The 18,412-nt window shown below is 47.1% G+C and overlaps 6 protein-coding genes across 6 annotated transcripts; 2 read left to right on the top strand and 4 right to left on the bottom strand.

Annotated features, from left to right (window-relative positions):
* Positions 1 to 3,453: 3,453 nt before the first annotated feature.
* On the top strand, positions 3,454 to 3,725 carry CGGC5_v013015 (uncharacterized protein; the record flags this gene model as incomplete). Its single annotated transcript, XM_032036386.1, has 2 exons — positions 3,454 to 3,570; positions 3,630 to 3,725. 2 exons carry the CDS (start codon positions 3,454 to 3,456, stop codon positions 3,723 to 3,725), a joined length of 213 nt encoding a protein of 70 aa, XP_031884534.1.
* A 1,163-nt stretch (positions 3,726 to 4,888) lies between these two features.
* CGGC5_v013014 (uncharacterized protein) lies at positions 4,889 to 5,758 on the top strand (the record flags this gene model as incomplete). Its single annotated transcript, XM_032036387.2, has 3 exons — positions 4,889 to 5,248; positions 5,310 to 5,588; positions 5,639 to 5,758. 3 exons carry the CDS (start codon positions 4,889 to 4,891, stop codon positions 5,756 to 5,758), a joined length of 759 nt encoding a protein of 252 aa, XP_031884533.2.
* A 3,977-nt stretch (positions 5,759 to 9,735) lies between these two features.
* CGGC5_v013013 (3-hydroxyisobutyrate dehydrogenase) lies at positions 9,736 to 10,768 on the bottom strand (the record flags this gene model as incomplete). Its single annotated transcript, XM_032036389.1, has 2 exons — positions 9,736 to 10,515; positions 10,568 to 10,768. 2 exons carry the CDS (start codon positions 10,766 to 10,768, stop codon positions 9,736 to 9,738), a joined length of 981 nt encoding a protein of 326 aa, XP_031884535.1.
* Positions 10,769 to 11,050: 282 nt separating this feature from the next.
* mpaDE-0 (Cytochrome P450 monooxygenase mpaDE) lies at positions 11,051 to 12,010 on the bottom strand (the record flags this gene model as incomplete). Its single annotated transcript, XM_032036390.1, has 1 exon — positions 11,051 to 12,010. One exon carries the CDS (start codon positions 12,008 to 12,010, stop codon positions 11,051 to 11,053), a length of 960 nt encoding a protein of 319 aa, XP_031884539.1.
* Positions 12,011 to 12,456: 446 nt separating this feature from the next.
* Positions 12,457 to 14,160, bottom strand: CGGC5_v013011 (uncharacterized protein; the record flags this gene model as incomplete). The annotated part of the gene is made up of 5 exons (XM_066152786.1): positions 12,457 to 12,645; positions 12,699 to 12,886; positions 12,943 to 13,825; positions 13,888 to 14,046; positions 14,128 to 14,160. The coding sequence occupies 5 exons, from the start codon at positions 14,158 to 14,160 to the stop codon at positions 12,457 to 12,459; spliced, it is 1,452 nt and encodes a 483-aa protein (XP_066007973.1).
* A 763-nt stretch (positions 14,161 to 14,923) lies between these two features.
* Positions 14,924 to 15,608, bottom strand: TRY5-0 (Transcriptional regulator of form adherence 5; the record flags this gene model as incomplete). Its single annotated transcript, XM_066152785.1, has 3 exons — positions 14,924 to 14,981; positions 15,029 to 15,355; positions 15,427 to 15,608. 3 exons carry the CDS (start codon positions 15,606 to 15,608, stop codon positions 14,924 to 14,926), a joined length of 567 nt encoding a protein of 188 aa, XP_066007972.1.
* Between the last annotated feature and the right edge of the window lie 2,804 nt (positions 15,609 to 18,412).

Here is an 18,412-nt window from a genome sequence, read left to right as displayed (position 1 = left end):
GAGTTCATGGGTGTTGTACATCTCCCACTCTGTTTCGTATAGCCCAAAGGTTCCTTGGGGTCGTGAAAGTGTACGGAATAGCTGAGGATCTGTTGTAGTTGCGAAGATGTTGCGGAGTGCCTCATCATCTCCATGGCCATAATACTGGCTGACGCTTGGGGCACTGCTGGATGACGAAGGCGACCTTGATGTGCGGCATTGGCGTTTCTGGGGGGGTGATTGATCCGCTGAACTGTGGCTCCTAGCTCGGCGTAGTGGATTACGCCTAGGCTGAGTGTTACGACCCGTTAGGCACAACACGTTGGAACAACCCCGCCTGGGATCTCGGCGGCTAACGCGGAACATATGTAAGCAGTGACACAGGTGTAACCAGAAACCATCGGAAAAGGAAGAACTATGGTACAGGTCACGTGACTTCGGGAACAGTACGGACACAAGACAAGGATGGATATGTTGGATATGAGCTATCCTAGCTATCCATGGATATGTTGGATATGAGCTATCCCAGCTATCCAGCATCGTAAGGAACTGTTCGGAACCTGTATATAGTATGACCCTGAGCCTGGCTCATGGTCAGACCTCCATAGCTCTTCAGCAATCAACTTAGTATTCATCCTCACGGATACCCTCAGCTTACCTTCACTGCGAATTACTTGTTGAGCCTAAGACTGATCACCTTAGCCTCTGACGACCGATCTACTATCAGCCTACGACCTACGACTCAGACCACGACCTCAGTGAACTGTTATAACGTGTCAATCCCCAGCTTCTGTTAGCAGACCCTACTGTCGGATAGCTGACCGTAACACTGAGATAGTAAATCGGGAACAGGAATAGGGGACGACATTGTTGGATCTAGTATCGATAGGATTGACTCGTCGGATTACTAGGTCTCGTTGTGATGCGTCAATTACCACAACAGAAAAAATTGCAAAGTGGGCTGAGATTTGATGGGTGGTACTTTGGTGGCTGGTGGCAGAATTCAAGTGCACTAACAATAATTTTTGGGCCAATGGGAGTACGTAAAAGTCATGCCGCTGTAAGAGTCATGCCTCTGTATCAATTCGTCATGCCTCTCTATCAATTCCCTAATATATATATATAATACTTAGAATCTCTTCTTTTATAATAAGTACTTTAAGTAATAAATAAAGATATCTTTTAAAACTACTCTAAGTAGTAATTAAGTTACTATATATAAAGAAGTCTATATATCTTATAGCAGTAAATAATATCTTTCTAGATAAACTTTACTATTATTTATAAGTTAATATTTTTAGGAAGCTAATAAGCCTCTATATAACTAATAAGTATATTATAAGCTTTAGCTAAAGAATAATTACTAATCTTTTAGATATTAATATATATATACTGAAATAGAATTCTAGGGGGTATAGAAAAAGTATGAGGGTCTTTAAAACGTCTTAGTTAGGCTTATATATAAAGTAAATAGCTTTTAATTTTATTACTTATTATTTAATATATATTTTCCTAAATATATTATTCTTGAAGTCTAATATATATTATATCTTAGCCTTAATATCCTCCTTTTATATATATATATATATACTATATTAGCTTTTTCCATTCTTTCTTATTATCTATTACTTATCTTAGCATAGAGCTTAATCTTATTTCTTTTTAAAAGAGAAAACTATCTTAAAGTATATATTTTATAGCATATAATTTAAACTTTTTAAAATTAATCTAAGAGATAGTTTTAAGCTATAATAGTAAAGCTAAATATTTAATAATTTACTATAATTATTATAACTAAGCTTATTTAGGGTTAAGTAAGTTATTAGCTTTAAACTATAGGTTTTCTTTAATTTCTAATATATAGATAGAATTATTAATTATCTTATCTAGGTCTTCTTTTAGTTTAGCTTTATAAATATTAGTTTTTCCTACTAGCTTAACTATATAAAAAGCTATCTACTGCTCTATTCTTTATACCTAAAATATAATAAATTTTAAAGTTAAATATTTTAATCTATATAATCTATTAAGTAAGGACTACTCTAAGTAAATTAGAAGTAATACTACTAATCTAATCTATAAAGACTTGTATATTAGTTTTAAAAGTAAATTATATACTATTGTAACAGGCTAGGCCTGTCACATGGGATGCTCTCGGCTATGTTCGGCACTGGAGTAAGACATCAAGGGATAGGATATCAAGGGATAGGATATCAGGGTCGAAGATAAAAGGACATGTAGATGCAGCTGAGATGAACAAGAAACCTTCCTTCCTCATCTGAGGATTCTCATTTGAGAAAGGAAGTACGAGTTGCAACATTGCTCCTACTAACCCTTTGCAACTATAGAAGTAATTTAGGAGTTTCTTAAGAGTAAGTAAGACTAACTAAAGCTTAGGCTTCGTAATATTATAGTTAAGAGTAATACTTATTTAGATTCTACTTTTATACTTAATAATATATCTTTTACCTTAGTAATATTATTTAAATATAATACTTTAGCCTTTAGTATTTATATTAGTTAATAGATATATTTTATTAGCTCTTTTATTATAATTAATAAGGTAAAGTAATAGAGGGCTAACTAGATAAAGCTTAAGAGATTCTATAGCTACTTATTATTTTAGCCCCTACTCAAAGGTTACCCCCTTTTAAAGGAGTCTTATTAGTAGGGTAGAAATAAAGCTATAAGCTTTAATTTAAGCTTTATAGAACTTAATAATACTAAGAAAGCTCTCAATAGCTATAATATTATTATATTATTCTTATTTAAAGATCTTAATTACTTTAGTTACCCTATTTTAATAATAAATTAATTTTTTTAAAAATCTTAAGCTTTCTTATAATTAGAGTTATTATAACTTACTTATATAGAGAAATAATATTTATTTATTAGAATGCTTTAACTATTATATTATAATTAACTATAAAATATTAAATTATTAATTTTAAAAGAAAGTAAATACTTTATATTAAAATTTAAGTTTTAAGTACTTAATATTTATAATTTTCCTTAAAACCTAACCTTTAGGACCTTAAGTGATAAGCTTAATAATAATATTAGTAGGCTTTATATGTCACGGTCTATGGACCGGTGTTCGGCCTTCGGCAAGACCCTCAGCCACGACTCATTGGACCCACCAAATCCAATGGCGCATTCGCTAGAAGGTTCCAGGAATATCGACAAGGTCAATGGCAAGGTTATAAGAATGCCCAGGAAATAGGGAGGATACGGTTCTGTTTCCTGTTCTTCAAGAAGATTTATTGTACTCGTAGTAGTAGGCTAGACCAATGGCATCGACCTTGTCCTAGACCCTTACAGGTATATTCCACAAGGGGTTGTTATTGGTTTTGCTGAGGTAGTCGGGGTGTTTGGCGGGGTACTTCATATCCTTGGGGTTGAGGTTCTACGAGGTGCTGCCGGCGATGCTGTAGCATACTAGCTGCAGCCCCTTCTGCAGGCGGGGCGGCGAGCATGCAGATTGAGCGGCACGCCCTGGTCGTGTTGGCGAGGGATCACGCTGCGTACGGCGGCGTTGAGGCTAAGGGTGGCGAGGGGCAGGAGGGTCATAAGATGTATGCTGTTGGTGGGGTATGTGACTTGAATGGCTGACCTGAGGGATGGTGTTTTGGTGTCTGACTTGTCTTTAGGGAAAGGAAGCAGAGTTGTTGACTGGTTATAAACCACTCTGTCTGGTTATTAGTCACTCCTTCGTCGTTGTTGTTGCTGCTGGCGCCCGGCTGTGAGATGGGTAGGGATTCGATTTTCGACTGGATAGAGAGACTCTGGAACGACACAGAGGCTTGATAGACACATGCAGGTTAGCATGGGCAACTCGAGCTGCCCATGGCAGTACACATTCACCGATCGCATCGCGACGCAACATCGTTGGGGTGTTGTGAGCAAGGCCCCGAGACTCTACGGTCACTTAGCCTTGGCAGTTCCAAGCGGCTGTCCTGTCGTGGTTGCACCTTTGCGTGTGGAATTATCTAGCGTATCGTACTACCTCTTGTGAGATGGAGCATCGCTGCTGAGGTATGTGGGGTGAAGTGTAGTTCTTAATAATTTTCATGTGGGGTATGGGAGTGGTGGTAATGTGTCCTGGCCGGGCTGTCGGCAAGCCGTTCCATTATTAGTCTTAGTCTCTGGCCATTCTTCAGAGTATTACTCTAAGTCTGTTCGTGCATTCTTTGTCCTTGTTTTGTTTCCCTACCCGATTTCAAATTGCTGTTTCAGTATGGAAGATCTCCAATCGCTAAACTCCGTGTTTCCACGGGGAACACCACAATATAGACGAAGTCGGGAGCAATACTTCAATAAGGAAGAGACAGAGAGATTTCCCAGTGAGATACACAACGTAACGTCAAGCCAAGGGGTTATTGCGGCCCTTCGTCGAGCGCGAGCCCTTGGAGTCTCCGTGGGCGTCCGGTCAGGAGGTCACCTACCATCGAAGCCATCTTTAGTTGACAAAGGGATCCTCATTGATACTAGTCAACTAAACCGGAAGGTAGAGTACGATCCCGAAACACATGAAGTCAGCTTTGGTCCTGCAGTCCGTGTCTACGAAGCTTGGAAAGCAACGGATGCAGTTGGGCGATTCTTTCCATTCGGCCACGCACCTGACGTTGCACTTGGCTGCTTTTGCCTCGCAGGCGGACAGGGCCTGTTTATGAGAGGATGGGGGGCTACGATCACTGAATGGATCGTGAAATTGGAAGTCATCGTGCCCGACGGTCGCGTCCTTCTTGTGAGCCGAGACGAGCACTCTGATATTTTCTGGGCAGCGCGGGGTGCAGGCCAGGCGTTCTTCGGCGTCGTGACAAAGATATGGAGTCGAACTATTCCCAAGCGACAGTTGTTTTCCAGATCCTTTACTTTCAATGTGGGAAATGACTTCGAAGAACTCCTCATGTTCGCCTTCGACCGGAACAAGGCGACCCCGAAAATGTTCACCGAGACCGCCGTTTGCATTATGCACCCGGAACTGCTTGACACCTCGGCCGAGAAGATACTCCCCACATCCTCACCATTGTTGCTGTCGATCAATGTTCTGGCCTACTCCGATTGCCTGGACGATGCTGAAAGTTTGCTGAGCGCTTGGAATTCAGTGCCAGCTGACCTTCAGAAAGCTATTATCGAAGTCCAGCCTACCAATCATACGGCCTGGGACGACTTCTTTCACCTGCAGCGTCAGATCAACCCCGACAATCCTGAACAGAAATGGGGTATACATAGTATTCTCAATGATCCATCGGTATCTGTTTCAGAGGTAGGGAGTGAATCCAAGTTCCCAACCCTGCGCTGAAGTATTCTAACTAGGGTCATTACAGCTGGTCAGGGCCATCAAACCTGCAATGTGCGACCTACCCACCAAGTCCTCGTTTGGTTGCATTTATATGTGCGACACTTTGACTCCGGACGAAAACGACGCCGTCTTCAGTCTGCCGCAGCAGTACTACATCTCAACCTTCAGTGGCTGGAAGGATTCGGCACTGGTGCCAAAAATCCGCGACACGATGAGGAGAACGTACGAGATGGCCTCCACAGTTGCTTGCGGCATGTACATAGCCGACTACGATCAATCACCTGGGTCGCTTCATTCTCCAAAGGTATGTAGCAAGCTCCGGCATTAGGGGTAAAGATTGACGTCATTTGTTAGATCAGAGTTTGGACCGACTCGGCCCGTGAACGATTCACGAAAATTCGACAGCGGTGGGATCCTGATGGGTTGTTTCGAGGGTACAGAGCATTCGAACCTGAGGATCATGCCATCAAATGAACTCTCTGAGGGCACAGTCATTGTTAAACTTAGACAATGGCATTTCGTTGCTCTCAAAGACCTGACTCATTATGAGGCGGCGTGCTAACAAGGTTTTTGCTCTCAAGATTTGATTCGCCAGCCGTTCACATTTTAGATGACAACTTTGAGGTTGTCTCCCAACCATTTAAGCGACTTTAAAGCGGCTTGCCAGTTTCATTCACGCACAAAGTCCTGCATTATAGCCGCCGAGTAGTTGGCGGACAGCTATCCAGCTAATAATATTCATTTTCTATCAACTAAGAACTCTAGACTTCCGCTCAGCAGTCATTATCTCGACCATTCGCACCTTATGGGTGCTTTCATGGTGAGGAAAATATATCACAAATGCAAGAAGCCTGCTTTCTGAAGCTTTCTACGGCACATGTGTTGCTTTTTAGGATCGATGGGTCAAAACACTCAAAAGTCTAAATACCCGATTTTGCTTGATGCGATTAATGGATTCCAACAATAAAATATTTGCAACTACACTCAGAATCCGTAGTTCATGCCCGCAAGGTCTGTTTCGGCCTCAACGTACTGTCGACGGATAATACCCTCATGGGCGGGGGATCGACACAAGATATCGCACAAAAATGGCTCCGGAACACTCAGAAATCCCGGCATCATTCTTGTCGTTGGGACCACCACCGACCCGTCTGAACGTACTTTCTTTTTGATGTCAAACCCCCACAATGTACGAGCAATGACGATGAACAGCGACTTTTCTGCCAAGTGAACTCCGGGGCATGCCCTCCTGTATTTTTGAGTCAGTGTTTAGACTACCACCGAGTTTTGGGTGTCTTGCCTTCCTGCGCCGTATGAGAAATGATCTCTGTCATAAGGGTCTGGCGCATTCATGTACTCGGCTGCTGTGAGAGGGTGCTCAAGAAAGCGCGCAGGTTCAAAGATGTCCGGCTGTTCAAATCGACTGGAGTCCCGTTGAATAGCCCTGTTTTGGATGACCACATCAGCCAGATAGTCTTGCGAAGGATAGGCAAAGCGTACCACCAATTCAACACTACCGTTGACCCTTTCGGAATGAAAAAGCCATCATACCAGTCATCCTCGGTAGAAGCATGGTACATTCCAAACTTATTGACAGGCCGCCATCGCAACGTCTCTTTGATCATTGCTCGAATGTACGGAAGGTTCTTTTCGTCGTCCCAAGTCGGTAGCCGGCCAGATCCAACAACGCGATCCAATTCTTCCTGGCCTTTTCGCATGACGTCCGGGAAGAGTATCATTGCAAGAGTCCAATTGTTGATTGTCGTGGCTGTTGTCTCTGCTCCAGCCTCTACTAGGCCACCGCATGTGTAGGCTGCCAACAGGTCGTCTATGCCATTCCTCTTTGGATCACCGAGGTAGAAGTCCTTACAGAAGCAGTCTCTCGCGCTTCCATCGTCTGTAGTTTGTTTGAGAGTTTGCCAGAGCTCCAGGTAAACTTTGCTGTCATGGGCAAATGCATTTCTACCCCAAGTCCTCCAATTTCCGAAGAAGCGTTCTGGAAGTCTAGCCAATGCCGGCAGAACCTCAACAGCAAAAGCTCCAGGCGCCATCATTACTGACAAATGTTCCAGAACAGTGAAGATCTTAGTTATCAGAGGGTCTTGAAAGGAAGGAATGCGATAGCCGTACGTAGCGAGCAATATGACGGATGTCGAATATCTCCGGTTGATGGTGTAGAATTGATCTGGCTTATTGAGAAGGTCCTGTAGTAGTATCCTTGACTCCAGCTCTTGTGTCGAACGGTATTTCTTTGTGGCATTCAGATTGAGAAGACTGTGACTGTGTTTCCGCAAATTTCGCCAGTCCTGGCCGTAAGCCATGAACAGCTGGCGAGATCCACCGCTAGCCACATCTTGAGCCAAAGGTAGACGGGGCCGTGACGAATAGATCGCAGACTTCTTGTCCATTAAGTCCTTAACAGCCTTGGGAGATGACAGCCAGACGTAATCTGTAGCCCCGACCTTGGTGTAGAAAACATCGCCATAAGTCTGATGCCAGTTGCGAACCTTCTCTCTGACTAATTCAGAATCTGCTAGATCAAACAAATTGCCTACGATCGGCAGTCCTCGTGGCCCTGGAGGCAGTTTTCTCCTTCGTGGGTCCTGGAAAGTGATTCCCATCAGCACAGGACTGCGGGGTAATAGCCGAGCCACACTTACGGTTATCCGATTGGGGACCAAGCACAAGTAAATGCTCGTGAGAACAACAATAAAAGCAATTGTTAAGTGCCAAACCATGAAATCCGAATTACAAACCCGAAACAAGGCGGGGAGGGACGAGGGCTCGTGTTGCTGGAATTTCATCGTTACTGAATTTCAAGGTCGTTGAGATAGCTTCGAATGTCGACGCAAAACCTCCAGCACGAAAGTTATGTTTTGAAGTTCGCTCGGAGCAGGAGTAGGGAGTCGACATTGATTTACCCCAGACTCCCCCATACTCTGCTCGCGTAGTGAGTGTGGAGTGGGGGAATTCAGTTTCAACGTAGAATGTCCTCGCATGTGGGGAGCACCCACTCTTCCAGAAGCGCAGATTCGTAAGAAACCCGAGATCATCTCATGGAGTGCTATGGCTCGATACGTAAGCTTATCTAAATTGCAGGATATTTGTTTCTTAACCTCGCGGAAGCTCATCAAAAAGGACGCAATGTTAAGGAGGCCAAGATTCACTAGACTTTGAGTCGCCTCCTTGGGTCAGATCATAATTATAAGCTCAAATCTTTCAACAACATAGTGGTACTTCAAGCGACATCCATCATATGATAGGTAGCAGATGAGTTATTCCACGAAGCACAATATGATCTCCCTATGGCCTAAGCTGGAGCGGTGATTTTATTAAAACAGATGAACAACTACTCTTGGCTTCAGTGTCGCATGGTGACACAATATCCTGACGCTTGCGAGCCTTACGACTTGTTTCCTTTCTCTTCATTGAATGCCAAGATGACCTTCTCGGCAACCTTGAAACCCTCAATTCCAGCTGGCATCCCACAGTAGATAGCGGCCTGAAGTAGTGTTTCCCTAATCTCGACTTCGCTGGCTCCGTTTCGAAGAGCCCCCCGAACGTGTGCCGCGAGTTCCGGCGCCCTATTCAAGGCACATAACATTGCAATATTGAGCAACGACCGCTGCTTTCTTTCGAGACCAGGCCTTGACCACACCGATCCCCAGCAGGCCTCAGTCACCAGCTCTTGCATTGGCCGCGCGAATTCGGAGGAACCTCCGGTCAAAGCGGAGTCCACATATGAGCGACCGGCAACCTCATATCGTATTTCAAGCCCTTTGTCGTAAAGTGTTTTGTGGGCGGACTGTTCAATTTGAGTGACGTTTGTCTTTTCTGACGTCATGTCGATTGTTGACGAGGTAGGAAGTTTTGGGTAAGCCCGATTGCTAGAAGAAACAACTTGGGTTTGCTGATCGAGGACTTTGTTCAACATAAGATAACTGTAGTGTATCACTTCATCGGCTTGAAAAACAGATGTGGCCACGGATAGTAATGAGAGACCTAGTGACAGCAGCTCCGAGTCGAAGAAGGGGTCCTCGACAGAATTCTGAGCCGGCATTGACATCTCTGAAGACTTTCGAACAAACCGCTATAACGCTACGCTGTCTCTTCCATGTGGGGAAGACGTCTGTGGCAACGGAGGGCATCTCAGAATGTGGAGAAGACAGCCCCGCGCTTGACGGCGTACCCGACCACGCGCAAGTTGGACTGTGCACCCCACGTTTGTGAATTTGGCAGTCACAATGCAAACAAGGCGACTCAACGACAACACGATGAAGACAGTGGCGCAATTCGACGCCCTTTTGAGGCTACATTTTGACTACGACACTCCTTGAAAGTTAAATGCCTGATAGACGGATAATGAAATGCGACGGAAACTACATCGCCTCCCCATGCGCCTCCCCATGCGCAACACCTCGTATGTCAGCGCTACGATTCTGAAACAACCATCAGCGAGACACAGGCGTTTGGCTTTTCTTAAAGTCATCCTCCCAATCTTCCTGGCCTCCAATATGCCTGAAAAGCACTCGGGAGTCTAGATCTCGACACTCTGCGGATTGGCTCGCTTTAGTGTATGCCTCCAAGCCAGCAGTCCCCAGTAGCAGCTTTGCGCCGACTGTTTCTGCAGTCGAAACAGCTAACCCAAAGTCCTTTGCCATCAATTGCACTTTGAAGCCCCCCCTATATCCGTGACTGGACGGTGCATCTGGGCATATGCCAGGAACAGGATTGAACTTGTCGCAAATTGTGCTCTGTGCTGTGCTTTTGGAAAACACCCGTGAAAGTAGCCGTGGATCCATACCTGAACGCATGCCGATGTTCATGGCCTCAGCTGTGGCGAGTGAAATGAGTCCAGAGCAATAGTTGTTGCACAGTTTTGCGGTGAGACCCATGCCGGGGCCCCCGCATGCGATGATATTCTTGCCCACGAGTCCCAACAAACCTTCGACGAGTGACCAGTTACTATCGTTCTCAGAACAACCAACCATGAGGGTGAGAGACGCTGCCACTGCACCAAGAGTACCTCCTGACACCGGGGCATCATAGAAGGCGACGTCAGGGAAACGCGACTTGACTGCAGTGGACACTGCGAGAGACGTCTCAGTGTCAATGGTAGAGCAGTCAAGAAGCAGGCGAGCGGAAATCTTCGAATGCAGGATGCCGTCAACAGGATCCAGGTAGACGGCTCTCACGTGGGAACCTTCTGGCAGCATGGTGAAGATGATATCCTACAAAGCTCGTTAAGTAATGCCCGTTGACTGATATTGGGTGAAACCTTACTGTTCCTTGAGAAACCTCTTTCGGTGAGTGACAGATTGACACCGACTGCCCGTGAGCTTCGACGAAGGATTTCATAGCTTCCTGCGAGACGTCGTAGATGCATATCTTATAATCCTTAGCCAACTTCGCGGCAAGGTTGGAAGCCATGGGAGCACCCATTGCACCAAGACCAATAAAGCCCAGACGGTGATACATTTCCATTATGCAAGTATTGGATAAAGGAATGGTAACCGGTGTTCGATGGCGTTACGTTTAGAAAGTGATGTCGTTAGATGGTGAGTGGCGACTGGCTGCGAGAAGGAAGGGTGCAACGTGCTCCCTTTTAGGGGTTTCCCGGACGGCGGGGTAAGTAATATACAATACTTACCTACGGCCAGACGCCCACCGCACATTGTTCTGCTTACTCACATGTCAAATTTCTCACATTTCCTCTGTCCGATTTTGGCTGTGGGGGCACGGATTGCTCATTCAAAAACTCATACGCTAGATTGTCCCAGGGAAGAAAGCGGTCTTATGAGTATTTGCCCATTCCGCGTCATGAGCAAATATAACTTCCAAAGACATGCCGCTTGTCTTGAAAGCCTCCGTCCACTCCGAAATCTTTCTAAGAGTTTCGGCAGCCTTTATTTTGTCCATGTGGATACAGCACGTCCGTCCTGTGTCATCTGTCCATTCTGCAATGGCTTCCCTTCCATGAAGCAAACGCTGGTCATGACAGGCGTCCCCAATAAGTAAAGCCCATTTCCCAGTGCCTATTCGTGCTAAAAGATTGATGTGGCCGATTAGATGACCGGGCGAGTCAACAATGTAGAGTGAGCCGCTGTCGCTACCTCCAAAATCCAAGATCTTCAGCCCTCCAACGTCGTGCCAGCTATCATCCAATTCAGGTGCCATCTTTGCGGGGCGCGACAACTCTTTAACTTCGACGTTGTCGAAGAGGTCGGATTCAAAGTTAGAGTGAGACAAGTGCCCGTTCAGGCCGGTCTTAAGCAGGTCGAGAGATCCCGCACCGACGAAGAATTCTGCTGCGGGAAAGTCGGATGGCGTTCCGATATGATCCCAGTGAACATGGCTGAGCACGACTTGATTGATACTTCCCGGACTCAGACCACCTTCGAGGAGGCTCTGGCGCACGTCAGGCAGCGGTAGTATTGGTTGCCTACTTTTTAAATGACGTTGTATCGGTTCCGAATAGTTGCCAGTGTCGCGGCGGAGACCCAGGTCAAATAGAATACGCTTAGCGCCATTTTTGTTGCATTTCTGTACGATCAAGAAGGAGAGTGAAGGCACTAGAACCCTCTCTGTGGGGGAAGCCCCTGACACAAAAAGACTACTGGGAAGGGTGAATTCACCGCCACGCAGAGCGGAGACGCTGACGATGCCACGGGCCGAGGCCTCGAGAGCAAGTAGGGACGATTTGAGAATGTCGTTGTTTGATGTCATTGTTGAGTTGAGTAGGGGCCTTGGCGGGCACACAAGCAAGGGCTTGAGGATATACTTTATGTACTCTTGTGTGCTAACGCGGGGTAGGCGTCACCAACGTCATTTGACGGTGCGCGTTGAATTGAATCAACTATTCCTTGTCCAGTTCAATAATGTTCCCTGGGAAACTCGCGACGTTGCGAACAAAGACATGAGCACTCGACTCGATGCCCGTCAAAGTATGCAGGTTCCCAAATAACAATCTTGGACCGCCGAGGCACTCACTGCCCCCCTCCCCACATACATTTTCCAACTCGTTTTTGTAGATGAACCTTGCCAACCCACCAGTACCCCACACCATGCCTCGTCTGAACGCCTTCGTAAGATGATATTAAGTTAGCTTCACTGTTTGGCCATTCATGAGATTCCATAGGAAAACTCAGACATGTTCCACCCATTTTCCAATGTCAAAGATTACAGCTGGCACGACTGCCTACATAAATGCTTTCGAAGCGGTCTCTGCTTTCCAGCCCGCCCAAGCACAGCTGTGAATGGTCGACCACATGGCCTTTGGCTGCATCAATTATACGGGTGTACGCAATTGCCAGACGATTGAGTGCTTCTCCCATTCGAGGCGTAATGCCCCAGATCCAGACCTATGTCGGTAATGTTAACTATGCAAACCTTGCCGTCAGTTCTGGACACTTACATCGTGCATGAACCAACCCCAGGTCTTGGCCACGGCCGCCGATAAGCACGACGCTTCACTCAGTTCGCATTCTGCTTCTTCGAGAGCCTCTCTGATGGTGGTAAGCAGCTTGCTTTCGGCCGCAGTCGGCTGTATGCCAGCAAAGACACCAATCTCTATGGAATAGACCCATTTAGACACAAGAATTGCTGTCGAAGATTTCAGTTCAACTTTCATAGCCCTGTATCACTATTATTGCTCTTACCGCTTGACCATCCTGCTACTGCGTGCTCCACGCTCCAACGAAATGCTGCTGTCTTTCGTACAAGCAAGTGACCAATTTTGACTGGGATCTTGAAGCCTTCGAAAGATTTTGAAATGATATCGAGTAATTGCGGGCTGCGTTCCATTTTCGCAGTCACAAATGAAGATATTGCCGCGTCCACATCTGCATCATCTGTGTTCATGAGGCTGATTCTGATCGAAGGGCCAGCAATGCGGGTGTAAGCAATGCGCAATATAGCTTGGCAGTTGAACACGAGCGAGCATTCTTGGTCCTTCTCATGCTCGTCAGCATCCGCATGTGGAAGCTCACTCCTGACTCCCTGTAGGAAATCATCGCATCGAGCCAAAGACTGCATGGCACTTCTCAGCAATGATGAGCTGAGGGGGTCATGTTCAGAGCTGGAAGAAAACAACGAAGTTGTTGATGTGAGCGCTTGGCATACTTGGAAACGCTGCCACATGTGTACCACCAGCGCATGTACAGCAACGAGGGCGGTGAGTGGCGATACGTGGTAAGGCATGGTGTTCGCGTGATACTTCCCTTCGAGTAAAATGTCCACTAGGACATCTTTGATGGTGTGGCGCCTGCTTTCTTTCTTCGTTCCGATGCTGATGTATGTTTCTCTCCAGTCATCAGGAGACCCCGCATTCCACAGGATTTCATCGCTATACACTGGGATGTCCAGGTCTTGAGTTGCGTGAAACCCCGGGTTAACTTCGTATATGACCATTGTCAACGTGCTTTCGATGAATATGCCGCCTATCAATCGTTTCCATGATTCAAGCTCGATCCATAATTGCCAATCCATGGTGTCTGATTCAGGGGCGTCTCCCGCTACAGCTGCTCGGGCTTGGCTGTACACCTAGCTCTCGGTCAGAACAAAAGAAACCTCACGAGAATTACGTGAATAGCAATATATCGTACCAAAGTGTAAAATCCGTTGTCTCTCATGGTATCGTTAACAAGTTCTCTATCACCACTCATTATGGCGAAGAAACTAAGCAACACTCGCGTCTGAACAGTCCAAAGAGCATAGTCCTTGACAACAGCTCGTCCATCAGCAGGTAATGGGTTTTTAATCTGCTGGAGCGGAGATCAAGGTTAGCAAATATGTCTCACACACCTTCATCAAATGGCCAAGGGTATTGGTGTAGTTTAACTTACATCTCCTGAGCTCTGCTTTGCCAAATTGTACATCATTCTAGCCCGGCGACGATCGAGACGATAGAGCGCACCAATAGCACATATTGCGAGGATCAGGGGGCTTGGAACTTGATTCAGTTCCAGTGTCTGAATGTGAATGAGAGGGAAGTGGATGTGGAAGCATGTGATGTAGCTTGACAAACAGCTTCGGAGAAATTTGGCAGCGGGAATGGGAATGTTCTGGTCTGGGTTTGGCAAGCGACGAAAAAGGTCTTGTTGAATGCGATCCCGAGTTTCGTCACTGATTGTAAACGTTGGGCATGGGGGGCTCCCGTCCTCGGAAAGAGACGGCAGATCGGACGCACGTTCCGTCCCTCGCACTTCCGTTGGACTCACCAAGGGTACGCTTGAAGGGCCAACAACAGCCTGGGCGCCTTTCCGGGAATTTGGCGGATATTCTCCAAGTAAGCCAGATGAAGCAAGACCACCAGTCTCTACTTGATGGAGATCCTCGCTGATATCGCCAGCCTGGTGAGTTAAAGAAGCGAATTCGATTGCAGCAAGATTTAGCTCTGCTATTGTGTTTGGTGAGAAGACAAACGAGCTTGGATCGTTATGCATTGCTACAGAGCGGTCCGTGTGCTGATCCGTTCCTCCTGGGACATGTTGGCGAAGTACTTCCGTTGGTTCGTGACTGGGTACGTTTGCCGACGGTCCTGGGAGCCCGAAGTCCATGTCCATCTCTTGGCCAATATCTGAAAACAACGCCGGGTCAATCATGTCCAGTTCTAACACTTCTAGCTGCTGTGGTCGCGGATCAGCGGTATGTGGGCTGGAAGACTGGGTCTGCGCCCTTCTTGAACCATTCGAGCATTCTTCAGAGGTTTCGTCACACCTCTGACCTGGCAACCTTGGTTCTGACTCTGCTTGGACGATGCCTTCCAAAATGACGTCGCGGTCTTCCACGCCAAATGGAGAGGCTGTTTGAAAATTTGCTTCGAATCGACCGGTAATGGGAGAGGAGGCTGAAGAAGCTACCTCGTTACGTGGAGACTGGTACTCGAGGGACTCTGGGTAAGACTGTCTTTCCAGATCTATCTCTTCGCCGTCCGAAATATCGTCGCTGACAGGTGTCTCGTGGTTTGTTGCTTGCGTCGATATTGAACATGCCACTGTCACCTCGTCGGCGATCTTCTCGTTGTTGTGCAATTTCGCATGTAGAGTGCGCTCGTGTCTTGTTACCAAATCTCTGGGCACCAGTGGCACTTTAGTGAACTGTTATCCACGAGAGCGATAGGATCAAGATGTTGATGCACATACTTCCTTCCATAAGACTTGTGGCAGTACCGGCAGATATATGGCTTCTCTCGGGTATGGGTGCGCTGGTGTCGAATGCAATGCTCACTGCGCTTGAACGCTTTCGGGCAGTATCCGCACTTGTACTGACGCTGGGGGCGGCCTCTCCGTGCGACCGCAGCTGGGTGATCGTCGTTTGGCGACATAAGCAAGCTGGGTTATTCGTTCTCAGGTTTTCGATGCAAGCCCTGTTCGAGGCTTTCAGATAGGGCTAGATACTCGGAGGATGGCGGTGGCTGCTCAAGTTGTGACGATGGCGAAGTTCGTGTTCGACACTCATCGTTGCGGGGTGTCGGGTTGTGCAGTTGCCGAGCCAGTCCGGGGCAGCTTACGCAGAACAAGGGTCTGCCTCGCTCACACACTGGTAGATGGGCCAGTCCCCCTGTAGACGGCACAGTGGCAGCTGCACCCCAGAAGGCACAGTTGGAAGTTGGCTAAACTCGGCGGGGGCGAAATGCGGGGAAAAGACGGGGACTGCGCGGCAAAGTCACTGTTCGACTGATAATGGGTTGCTAAATGTCTAATGCTACTGGTCGTGCTTATCACTTCTCTGAGACTCTCGCTGGTTGCGACGGAACATGGGCCAACAGCTCTACAATCGACTTTGTAAGATGTTCCTTCACGGGCGTTCATGAGCCCGGATCCTCACAAGACACGATTCATCAAAACCCGGATGCAAGATTGACATGAGAACCTCATCCTCGCCTTTTTTGATAAACTCGGCATCATGAGCCATGGCAATATGCATCCCATATCGTTCACTTGCCTGTCTGAGCTCTTCGATGGTGCTCCAAGCTTTATTCAAGTCTTCGTGCAAGCAAAAGCGAGAGCCATCGGGAAGTAAGATGTTAGCAATGCTTCGGCGACCATCGAAGATATCTCTACCCGCCAAAAGGCCAGATTAGTCGCCGATAACCCAGCCATTGCTCCAGCAGAAAGTGAAGGGTAACTGACCTCGAATGACAGCAATCACTTGCTAAGACAACATACTGCCCGTTTGGTAGTCGGGCGGCTGCAGCCAGATTCCCTTCCATGTGCCCCGGAGCGTCAATCACCCAGAAGCTGCCATCGCCAAAGAAGTCCTTCGCACGATGAAAGGGGCCCCAGTGAACCCATGGTCCCTCAAGCTCTTCAAAGGACTCGGACTGCGAGTCGCCCTCACCAAAAAAGCGAGAGTCCCACTGGACCATTGGTTGAATTTCGCCATCTCTTACATGCCCTGGGGAACAGTGCTTTGCAGTACCAGGGCCGAACAGAACTTTGGCGCGGGGGAACTCGCCTTTTAGCGGTCGGCAATGATCCCAATGGGCATGACTACTCTCAGGTCAGCCACGTGGTCCCATTGGCCTTGACATACTTATGGGGAGATTAAGGTTCTTGCCTGAATATGACAGTATCGATTTCTTCTGCCATCACTCCTAAGTCCTCAAGCTGAGTTATGAGCGATTTTCTGGGCCCAACTGGATTGCAACTCGTCCAGTGATAGTTTAAGACAAACGGCGTATAGAGTTCGCGATCCTACACGGCGGCTAATGAGCGGAGGTGTAAACGGCATGCCCATCGTGAACTAACATTGTGGATTCCAAGATCCCAGAGCATCCGTCGGCCCGTAGCTCTGTGATGAATGAAGAAACACCAATCGTAAAGATAGTACGGCTCCAAATGCCCATCCTCGTGGATCTTTGTGTCGTCGGTGGTTGTGAATCCTCCTCCGTCCAGTAGCACAATCTCGACAGCCCCAGTGGCCAGGGGAATCGGTCTATTCAACGCCATTTTGGAATAGAGACATGAAGAATGACCTGCTCTGGGCCTCTCGAAAAGTAACCCTGGTATTGGGGAAAAGATCAGAATTAAATATTTGAGGTTGCCTCCACTCTCGCGACTTCCCCGCATTCAGTACATGGTGGCCCTGAAACGGCATACGTCCACAGGAAACCGACACTCCATCCAATCCATCACTGCCGTGACTGATGTTTCCGTGTGAGTCGTACTTTCGAGGACCAAGGCAGTTTGGCAACGAGAAAGACCCACGATTTCTAGCAACAATGTGAAGGCTGAGAAATTTCTCATCTTATCAGAATTCTCATTGAAACGATCTGTCCCCAAAGCATCCTCGTGTATATATGTCTATGAGGAAAGAGTAGAGCGAGCCTCTTTCGGCTTCTGGGTGTCCGGCTAGGGAATCAGTCTTCGCTGCCCTTCCCGCATATTTTTATCCAATTCCATCCCCAACCAAAGTGGCTGGGTCTCATCTAGCTTGTCCTCCAACTCCGTTATATTGCCTCCGTTCACAAAAAAGGTTTTGCCATTGATATCAGGTCTTGCTGCTGGCAGAAGACTTGCTTTGGCAACATCTCGGGGCTGGTTGGCTGGAAGGTCCCCCCAAATCGATCTGATATGATCTGTTACCATTTCCGTTACTAACGATTTTCAAATCAGAACCATACTGGATGTATCCGGGGTCACTATAGCCTTGTCCATTTCTCTTACCTGTCATCCAAGGAGCTATCATGTTCACGCTGATGTTCATCTTTGGAAGCTGGGTCCTCAGGGAACGCATGAGACCCAACACAGCCCCTTTACTGGCACAATATGTGTACAATGGGGGTGTGTCCCAGATGCTAGCCGCTGATCCAAAGAGAACAAGTTGCGAGGGTATCTCAGGATGCATCCGGAAAAAGCTGATCGCGCATTTGGTTATGTACCAGGTTGCAGCAATGTTGATGTTCAGAACGGAGAGGTCTGGCTTCTTCAAATGCAACAAATCGTCATCAATGGGCTCATCAAGTGTCTCTAACTTATTAATTGCGGCGTTCGCAATGACTGTGTCGATCCGGCCGAATTTCGAAACGGTTTCTTGGAAGAAGTGGAGGAGTTCATCCCAGTCAAATACGTCGCATCGCTTGAAGAACACGTTGCTGCGAAAAGATCCATTAGCCCCTCTTTCTTG

This window comes from Colletotrichum fructicola (genome assembly GCF_000319635.2).
Source record: "Colletotrichum fructicola Nara gc5 chromosome Unknown KSG_Nara_v1_contig07, whole genome shotgun sequence".
Lineage (NCBI taxonomy): Eukaryota > Fungi > Ascomycota > Sordariomycetes > Glomerellales > Glomerellaceae > Colletotrichum > Colletotrichum fructicola.
The sequence above is the reverse complement of the archived record's forward strand: the minus strand, read 5'-3'. Positions and strand labels throughout refer to the sequence as shown.